The sequence below is a fragment of the Athene cunicularia genome (genome assembly GCF_003259725.1).
Source record: "Athene cunicularia isolate RWA chromosome 1 unlocalized genomic scaffold, athCun1 chr1_part2, whole genome shotgun sequence".
Classification (NCBI taxonomy): Eukaryota; Metazoa; Chordata; class Aves; order Strigiformes; family Strigidae; genus Athene; species Athene cunicularia.
In genome coordinates this window covers 61051270-61061698 of record NW_020799092.1, presented here as the reverse complement: position 1 = coordinate 61061698, position 10429 = coordinate 61051270, and the positions used below count along the sequence as shown (strand labels likewise).

Below are 10429 nucleotides of genomic sequence, written 5' to 3'. Positions count from 1 at the left end.
GGAGCGTCGAGCGGCGTCCCCGCCCCACGGCTGGCCCTGAGCGGCGCGGCCGGAATTTAAATTCTGAACTTCATTTTCGCTGGCACTAGTGCTGCTGGACATTTCACTGGTGTGTAAAGGGAGGCCCTAAAGGGCATACAAGGGAAAACTTTGACTTTGCCAGAGCTCTCTGAAGTAGGTCTGACAGTTCGAATTATACTTTCATGCCAAGGGTAGTTTAACCACGGGTGTTGGGTCTAGTATATAACAAATCCAAGAGCAAAACCACCCACAATCCCGGACTATATGGTGTCCTCTAATATAAAGAGAAATATAATGGAAACTTGAACTAAAATGATTACTCCTTCGTTTTTGCAGCATAACAAGCATCTCGCTCTCGGCAGGTAACAGCAGGCACGGCAGCCCTTCGCCCCAGCCCAGGCGCTGATGCTTCTCCTGCGTGTCGTACGCAGGGCACTGGCCACGGGGCCACACAGCCCCCGGGTGAGCCTCCCTCCAGCCCCCCTGGAGCCGCTGGCCTGTGTAAAGCCATGACAGGCTTCTTCAAACATCAGCTGCTTCTCACAGAATCGCAGGTTCTGCAGGGACCAGCACACACTCAGGAGGATCAACTGAACAGAGCTCTTGAACAACCTACTTTTTTCTAAGCAATGACTTCACTATACAATATAAGCTGAATATATGTTGTTTCAACCTTTTTTTCCTCAGTTTCTACTAGTTTTCCAGTTCATGGTAGAAAGCAACAGAGCAGACCTGCACATATGGGAGACATTGGGAACACAGATCATTATGGATGGGTCTTTTAGAAAGCTACTTTCTAATTAACTTTCCCCATATTTATTTCAAGAACATATGACCACAATAGACACTCTATTACTGAAATAGCTTCTAATTTATGTATTATCAATTACCTGTTCTTGTGTCTATTATTCGTATTTATAAAACTATCATTAAGTCAAGTTCTGTCCATCTTCATGTAGTCTTTAATGTCAGTTTATTGCACTGACAATGAGGATGCTAATCACGTGGCCACTGTAATATTTTGCATTTTTTTGAATGTTATCACTGCATTAGTATCCTGCAGACTACTTAGACAACTGATAAATTTTATACATTGACTTTTGTAATGTGTCTGAAAATGAAAAGGGACCTTTCAGCAGCAGCGACCTAATTTAGATTCCACTTGAACCCCTGTCACATTCAAGATGGTCAGTCAAGAATAAAAATTTCAAAAACTGCATTTAGCCTATGCTCTCAGGTGTTACCACTGAAACACTGTCAGTTCTGTCATTGTAAAATGACATCCAGTAAATCAAATATTCTTGTGACTGTGGCCAACCAAGTTGTGTTTACAGTTACTTATCCTTATTTATTCCACTTTGATTCTGGCAAAAGTAACCAGCAGAGGGCTGCCTTCTTTTAAAATACTCTAATGACAGAAAATGAGGTGGATTTATGAAACATTAAGCAAGGGAAAGTTTAGGTAACTAGAGAAAATGGAAGAGTGTATGGTACAGAAAAATACATTAAAGATAGTTAGCTGGATTAACACTATTTTATACCAGTTTTTGCACATATTACAAAGTTTTTTGCAGTAACTCCAAGAAATATTTATACATGGTTGGCCAAGTTCAAATTTGATGTGAATAGCTGTAACACTACAGAAAGAAGGCCTAATAACACTGGGGTTTAAGTTCAACTTATAATACAATTTAAAAGGAAATCAAGACTTTACATTCCACTTACAATACATTCCTATTTACAAGATAGGTTTGGCATGAAAAGTATAATCATCTTTTTACAAATAATGTGATAACTATTTACAAGCATTTATGGTGTCTCCACTTCTGAGTGGCCAAAGTCAGCTGGGAGTCCCTCCTCTGCCAACGATAAACCTGGTTTACTAAAATGATGCCCTCTTCAATATTCCCCACGAGGAGATATACCATGGGACGATGGGTCAGAGTCATCCTCTGTGTACAGTTTTCATTGATAAGCAGCCACTGTTGTATCATACTCTGAGTTTCATAAGGCAAGAGTGAGCCCTGGGTAATGAATTCCACTTGGCATTCGATGTTATACTTTTGGTCACCAAATACTGTTCTCTTCTTGGACAGCTTTACTTTCACTGCTGAGGAAAAAAAAAAAAAAAAAAAAAAAAAGGAAAGCAGGTTGATTGCTTTAAAATATTATTGTAATTTATGCTGATAGAGTATGGCAAGGCCTTCTCCAGAAACAGTATACATTTTAAAAACTAAAGGTTATGTAGTACAGAATTTTTTTATCAAATTAGGCAACAAGGAAAAAGTATTTTCACAAAAGTTAGTAATGTCTTTTTACCATCACCATGTATGTCGGACTTTTTTTGATAATTAGCTGTTGTAAGCTGTTGGTGTTCTTGTATCATTATGCTGCCCATCTTGCCCAAGAAATTCTCCTGAATCTCACTTTGTTCATGGTAGGAACTCGTCAGCAAAAATAGCTAGTAATGCTTGCTGATGCTACCCTTTTATATATTCCCTTTTCATTATAGGTATCTACCTACCCCGCTTTATTCCACCAGCACTTCTTAGCATGAAATTTCTCTATACTGCTTGATCGAAAGCCAGCCAAAGCCACCAAGAATCTCTGCACTGATGTCAGAGGGCTATGCAGGAAGTTTCTAGGGCAAACTCTAAAGTATTGCCTGTCACTCCAGTAAGACAACATGAGGTAAGAATTTCTTTTAGTGATACTATTTTCTGAGTCTCCTTTTCAGTAAGCTATGTATCACAAAAAATGCATGCACACAAGTAACAAGGACACGCTGTTCACTGGTTAAACACCAAAGCTTTACTTTGGGTTTAACCACTAATAAAAGGCAAACCTGCTTATTTGGTTACTTTTGCCAGAAATATTTTCCATAAAGCATGTTGTACTACAATGTGGACAAATAGACAAGAACAGAAGACCTATTTGATTGTAAACTAGATCACTAATAAATCTTTCATGCAAAATAAATTCTGCTTATATTTTGATTAGAAAGAACATATTCTGAAAAGCAACCTAAAGTTAAGTCAGCAGTCAAACTCTTAATCCTTTGAAATTCAGGCAGAAACTGTCACTTATTCTAATTCTATTTTTAAAGCATTTTAGAAGGAGAGATGTTAGTCTTTTTAATAGCAGCCATATTAGCAAGGACTTACCAAAGTTACTGTCACAGAAAACTTCAAGAACTCTTCTGTGTGTAAAGAATTCCTCCACTGCTGGGCAGGTCTGGCAAGCAGGCTTTGGTAGGACTGGTAAGAAATTACAAAGTCTCATTGTTACCTTTCAGAATCTTTTAATTTTCTGCTGTCAAAGCTGAGAGCCCACTGTTTAACTACAGGGATGACAGAGGAAATAAGCAGTTGGTCAGTGAAAATGTAAAAAGTCTACACACTTCTCTGAAAACACAGCTAGGGATGAAAAGGAGTTTCATTTTCCATGTGCCTTCAGTCCTTGTTCAGACTGACAAGCTCAATTATCAGCATCAAATACAGTATTATTTTTAATACAGCTATGGTGGGTGGGACAGGGGTTAGCTGGATGATTCTATCAGTGACTCTGGGTGTAGCTGAGCTAGGATTGTGAATATATGAATTTGGGTGTGCTAGCTGCAATGGATTCCTACTGTTTCTGCAGAAGTTAACAAGCCTGAGTGCATCTGAAGATTTGAACATCATGTCATGATAATTCAGATTTCCCAAAGAAAAATCAGAGAATAAATCATCTCAACTTTTCTAAACTGATCTGAGAACCAATTCATTGTAGACATAAATTTATTTGTGATAAGGGTCATTGGTAAGTCTATAAAGAGACCTCAAAATAAATCAAACACAGTGTGCTGTCATGGGTATGATACTGCCCATAGCTGTGCAGGGTGTTTTTTTTTTTTTAGCAATGCTGATTTACACCATCTGAGGTCTGCTGCAGCTTACACTGAAAGTACTAGCACTTTGCCCTGCCATCTGCATGAACAGGGTGAAGCAGTACCAACAGACACAACTCCATTTACAAAATCACAGACTCTCTGGGAATGGTGTCCCTTGTATCTCCTTGATTCCCAGGAACACTTCCCACTCTCCCCTCGGCCAATCCAGCTACCTTTGTCCAAGTATTTATATTCCTTTGTAAGAGATGCCAGGCACATGTCCTCATCTGCAGGGAATCGATCACAGTCCAGACTGTCAGGCCAGGGGTGTCCGTGGCAGGTGAGAACAGGGGCGCAGCTCTCACGGACAGCAACACACATACTCCTGCAAGGATGGATAAACCTGTCGCCAGGGGAAATACTAGGATGAATTAGTTAAACTCGCTCAGTGATAACAGAAACTATTGCAACAGTGATTTCTGTGCAAAGTACATTGTTTCACTGGTATTTAACATCCTTCAACAATAATGTAGTGCCAGAAGCAGCAACTGTGCAAACTGCGCAAGTAGTCTGTACATGGACTCAACTGTGCTTGCAGTATTGTCACAGTTTTAAAAATGCTTTTATTACAACCTGCGAAAAGCTTCAACAAGAGCCTGATTCTATTAATAATATGTGCTTCAACTCTAAATTAACCAGAACAAAATGTCAAGTGTAACAAAATAAAACATGATATTCTTTGACAACAGCATTAATTTCCTCAAAGCAAACTAAAGTTGAAATGGAACATGTTTTCAGTGCTTTTCTTTCCAATGAGTATGAAAAAGTTAACAGAATTATTTCAGACAAAGTGGACATCACCTTTAGATTATGATAAACATGCATTTAATTTGATCCCTGTTGGAGTTTTGTACTGTGCTGTGGTACTTACGTATCTAAACAGATGGGTGCAAACAGGGAGCACAGGAATGTCCTCACGTGAGGGTGACAGTCCGTGTGTGTAAGGTGCTGCCAGGTGGTGGATTTTAGGATAACCTCTGCCATGCTTGTGTGTCCCATCAGGTTGGGAAGCCTCATTTCAGAGTACCCAATCTTGTGGCACATGTCCATCTCCTTCGGTATCACTACACATTTCGTGGATAATCCAATGTCAAAGCCTGTTGTCACTCTTAGAAAACCACTCAGAGCAAAAACAAGTATTTTTGCAGTCAAGAACATCTTCCAGTGACTCCTGGGCTGCTGAGCATGGAGCTGTCAAACCCCTCCAAGTGCAGGAGCACACTGAAAACCTTGTGGCTTATATACCCCAAGAGCTTAATAAACCATTGGTTATCAACTACTTATCAAATCACTCGAGACAAGACCAGGTCTTATTGCCTATTCAAGGAACTGTTGTGATAACCAGGGAGGTGGAGACAAAGTATAGAAGTATGTTCCCTAAAATACCGATTTGCTATAGCCTTTTCAAATGTCCCACAGGGTCAGTCGCTGCAGCGTGCTATGTGGCATATTAAATTTTAACACCTAGAAGGTTTGCTATGTGCTTTCTAAAACAAATTAAGAGATCCCCCAGAAAAAAAGGTTGGGCAGACAAGCTGTCTCCTGGTGCTGCTGTCTCTCCTTTGTTTTCAGACACTGCTGACAGGGCAGGAAAAAGAGCCCAGATTGACTTATCAAGTGAAAATGTTTTGCCTGTGGTAATTACCCATGTCTCTTCCACCCTTTTACAATGTGGAAGAGGTGCTTTCTATGGTCAAGTGCTATAAAAGAGACAGCCTCCTGCTATTAACCAAGTATTTTGTCTGGAAATTGGGATCCTTATCCTGTGACATACTAAAGGTCGCAACTTCTATTAATTTTAATGGACACCTGGAAATACAAAATTATTTTACTGATTGGAATATGTGCCTACCAGATGGCTACAAAACTTGCATCTTTAATTTATTCAAGTTCAGTGGTGGGGTGGATTTAATATTATAGGACTGTTGTGGCTATCAGTATTTATTCAGAGTGAAACGGCAGTTACACTATGGAGAAATATTTTTATTATTTCAAATTAACCTGTCTACACTTAAAATTGCTCAAATAATGCAGTGTTTCACCTATTTATTAATAAATTATAATTACATGAAGCTGTATGAAAGCAAATTATTACAAAAAGTGTACTTTTACTGTTTGTAGCACAAAAATTAGTATACATTTCTTAAGTTAAAAGTTAACAGAATTACTGAGTACTTCATTACTGTTCTTACTACAGTACTGATAAACAGCTCTTTTCTGTAGAGAAGTTGAGGAATCAGTTAATGTGACAGAGAGTCAGTCAGAGTAATGTGTAGCTTACCTGTTATGAATAGAAAAGGCAGATTATTAGTTAAAGGAGTTGAAGATCTGAACAAAACATTTTGTGGAAATTTTTTATTTGAAAACACTTTTCCAACTAGTTATGGGTACTTATTTTTATTTCAATTTCTTATTACATGATTTATTGGAAGACATATTTAGATATTAATAATACGTAGGTGGATCTACTTTTATTAGGCTAAAATGAGTATGTTCATAATAGTGTATCAGCTAGTATTACTGATGATTGACATACATTTTTCAGAAGCAGCAGCTTTTGCGCTTGTACCTAAATGTATCACATTTAGACAATGTGCTACATATAATTTACATGTTTATAGCTAAATGTTAGATTATTAATCCTAGCATCTTTGAAATCAGTGACAAACCACCACTGATTTGTCCTTAGCTGTCTTCTTTACTCTAAGCTACTGGAAAAATTACAGTATCTGTTTAAATAAGACAGAAAAAAATGACAGCATGCAAGGTTCCAGGAACCAATGCATATTTAATAGAATTGTCAGTTTTTCTTTTCATGTTTTGTTGCCAGCTCTGTGGTTTTTCCAATAAATGTGGTTTCTCTGTATCTGTTAGCTCACTTGAAAGCAGAGGAACTGAATACCTAACCAGACTGATTTAGGCCTGATGGTAGCATCCCTTTGCCAGGTGCTCCATGTGTTCCATAAGAAGTTGAGCCTTACTAAAACTCAGTATAAGTCCCATTCTTGCTAAATCTCTGTGGGTATCCCTGGGGGCCACACTTCCACATAGCTGCTCTTGCTACCATTTTACAAAAAAATGATGGCACGAAGCTGCTCAGCACAGGGAGAGGGCAGACCCATGCACCAAGCCAAGTGTGCAGCCTCTTTGAACAGCTCCCTGGTATCACCTGTATCTCATGTGTGCTCGGAGCAAAGCCGCAACCCTGACCTCCTATGCACAGGTACAGCTGCCCAGTGAGCAGAGCTCAGCTCACACAGGCTCCAGAGATCTTGCAGACACCCTGATGTCTCTCACCTGAGTGTCGCTTTGGCATTCAGCAACTGGAGTGAACCTGGACTCCATATATGAGTGGCTGCCTTATCCAGCAGGCTTCTGTATCCATTCACATTGATAACATCTTTACCAAGTCACCTCATAATTTTATTAAATTAATCAGATTCCTCTCTGGCCCTAATAGTATTCTTCTGTAATACTTTTGTCATCTGATTGCTATCTGAAAATAGTGGCAAGATCTCTGGTGAGGGAAACCCTTTGGTTTCATGTGGGGCATGGTATTACATAGAATCATAGATCATCAAATCGTAGAATAGTTTGGGTTGGAAGGGACCTTAAAGATCATACAGTTCCAGCCTCCCTGCCATGGGCAGGAACACCTTCCACTAGATGAGGTTGCTTAAAGCCCCATTCAACCTGTCCTTGACATGCATATTTCCAAGTGATACAAAAGAGAGATAGATAGATTAGAGAGAGAGAGAGAGAGAGAGAGAGAGAGAGAGAGAGAGAGAGAGTATTTGGTCTCTTGATTGATCCTAAAACCTGAGTCAACTATGTCACTGCAGATAATGAGGGGTTATAGAGTCACTAGCTCTGCAAGAATGGCCCCCCCAGCCTGTGCTGCACCCAAGACCAGGTTCCCTCTGGATCATCACTGATGGACAGAACAGAGACAGGCATAATGAGAGCATGTGAGGTGAAGATAAAAAGAGCTAATATCTCTCCCGACAAACTTAGCCTCCATAGGAACTGTCTTAGAAATAAATAGTTGTGTATCTCCAAGACACTGTTTCCTACTGGGGCTTCTCAGGGGGTAGGTAATTTATAAGCCACCACAGAGTTGTACCTTAAGGTTTCTTTTAGCCTCAGATATGTCTCAGAGAAGGCCAGCTATCTGTTGATGCTTTGCTTTTGACAAGCTTTCAGTGCGTCATCATTTTGTAATGCTAAAGAAAATAATTTTTCTCTGTGTGAGTACAGTGGTATCTTTGGAGGCTGAGAGCCCGACCACATGGGAGACTTAAGGCCTCTGTGGGTCTGGAAGGAGCTGCACGCTACTGCTCAGCCACATCTGGCATGGTGCTTCAGTGGGGAGCCTGGAGGATTTGAAGGTGTGGAGGAAACTTCATGGTTTTGCCACCAGAAGAATGACAAGACTTCTGCTTTGCTTCTGTTTCTTCTTGTTTTCTTGCTGTTTGATCAAAGTAGCCATTCACTCAGGAATATCAAGACTTTATGTGTTTGTCAGGAATGATGAAGCTCACCTGAGGGCTGAAGAATTGTCACCAGCTCCAAGAACAAAATGTGCACAGATGCCTTTGCTGGACACCTATGACTGCATTGGATTTAAGGACGGATCAGAAGCCAGACCATTATCCGTAGTTCAGTCATTTTTTGCTAGCCATCTTCTGTCAGGAAAGAGAGCCATTTTTGGGAGCTACTGATTCCTCTCTCTCTGACAAACGCTGGGTTCAAGATGTTAACTGGGTCAAATTTCTTACCCAGTGCCATCTTCAGTGTCATCATTTACTAAGGTGTATATGAGTTTGACACTTCTTTTAGCTACGCTCACAAGCCACTTTAAAGCAAGGGAAAGACTTTGGCTGTGCTTCTGTTAGGGTTAATTATTTTGATGTTCTTCATGAGCAGATGTTACCTTGAAACTTGGTTTGACAGAAAGTCATTATCATTTATCAATTTTAGCAGGAGTCTGGCAGAACAGTTATTAAAAATGAACATGCAAAGTAGATTGCCATTGCTTAGAGCGTGCTTCAGGTCAGTCAGATGTTGGCTGCTCAGCAGAAGCGTGAGCTGCAGCACCCATATTGCTGTGCCACAGATTCTCCTTTTTTGCAAACGCTCAGCTGCTCATTGACATGGCGTGGAAAATACAGGCAAATATATGCACAGCTTGCTTTTGGGAACACAGTTGCCACATCAGTTAAACATTCAAATTGCACAAAACCTGGCAGGGGCACAGTGTTTCTAATTGTAGTGAGATATGTGTGTAGAGGTTGCTTCAATAAAGACTGTCTAAAATGAAATAAATTATTAGTTTAGCAAACTATCATGAGAATTGCAGTGTCCACATACATTTTGAGAGGACAGCATAAAATGGAAGAACTGAGGGTTTAGAGAAACTACTGTCTCGAAATCTGGAGTCCAGCTAATGCTCTCTGAGACTTCTGAAGAAAGCTGCATGGTTGTTCCCTTAGCCACAGGCTGTATTTATTGTTCCTGGATATGAGCAGTGGTCACCTGCTGATGGACCCTGATAACAGGCACTGACTGGAGGCTCACTCCCTGCCCACCTCTATATAGTCTCCTTTGACTGTTACCAGGGAGGCAGACAGAGATTAACCAGGAGCCGCTCATCAGACCCCAGTGAGAAATGGGACTGAATTTTTCTTCAAAGAAAGTAGGGGTTTGGGAGCAAACTAGCAGATGTAGAGATTTTTGGGTTTAATCTAAACATTTGTTGCAATATTTGCTGGAATAATTTTTATCTGGAGTCTAATTGCAGAGATACAAGGCTCCCAGACAAGGATTAAAGCTTGTAACCGTGCACCCTGAGTTCAAAAGGAGGATGTGGAGAGGTGGTCCTCACTGTGATGACAGCTCTGCTGGACCAACATCCTTACTTTGTGGAGCAGGATTTATTTTGTAATGTTTCCTTTGCTTTATAAAAAAAAAACATTAGGACACATGCAGTGTCTGTAAAAGAGCAGAGAAAAAGTCATAGATGGTTTTGAAAAGGCCTCATTAATTTCTTTGTCACAATGGCTTTAGCATTGCTTTAATTTTTAAAGGACAGAAATACTGTATTTCCTTATAAATCTGTATGCAAATTGTTAAAAGGCTCTCTGCTCTGGCATGTTGAGCTCTGTCCTTATTACTGTCAATTGATTAACTGAGAGGAAGGTTTGTTTTAACAGTGAAAGAGAAAGTTGATATTTTTGAGTGACCCAAACTTAGTTTCTGGCTGCAACAAGCTTCCTGCTGAAGCTTTAACAGCACATAATCCTCCACACATAGTTGGTCCTGGTTAAACAGTGGTTGTAGCGAGGGGATGCTCAAACTTAAGTGCATTCAAATATGAAGTGTTCAGATACTACAAGAGCAGGGAGGAGGCATGTAAATACCCACACAGATTCCAACAGTCTCACCTAAAGGCACAATGGTATACAAAAACTGGGTAAG

The 10429-nt window shown here is 40.0% G+C and overlaps 1 protein-coding gene across 1 annotated transcript; it reads right to left on the bottom strand.

The window, feature by feature from the left end:
* Nucleotides 1-1820: 1820 nt before the first annotated feature.
* On the bottom strand, nucleotides 1821-5110 carry LOC113491304 (secreted frizzled-related protein 2-like). The gene is made up of 4 exons (XM_026868108.1): nucleotides 4824-5110; nucleotides 4126-4295; nucleotides 3186-3278; nucleotides 1821-2131 (listed from the first exon to the last, which is right to left on the bottom strand). The coding sequence occupies exons 1-4, from the start codon at nucleotides 5108-5110 to the stop codon at nucleotides 1821-1823; spliced, it is 861 nt and encodes a 286-aa protein (XP_026723909.1).
* Between the last annotated feature and the right edge of the window lie 5319 nt (nucleotides 5111-10429).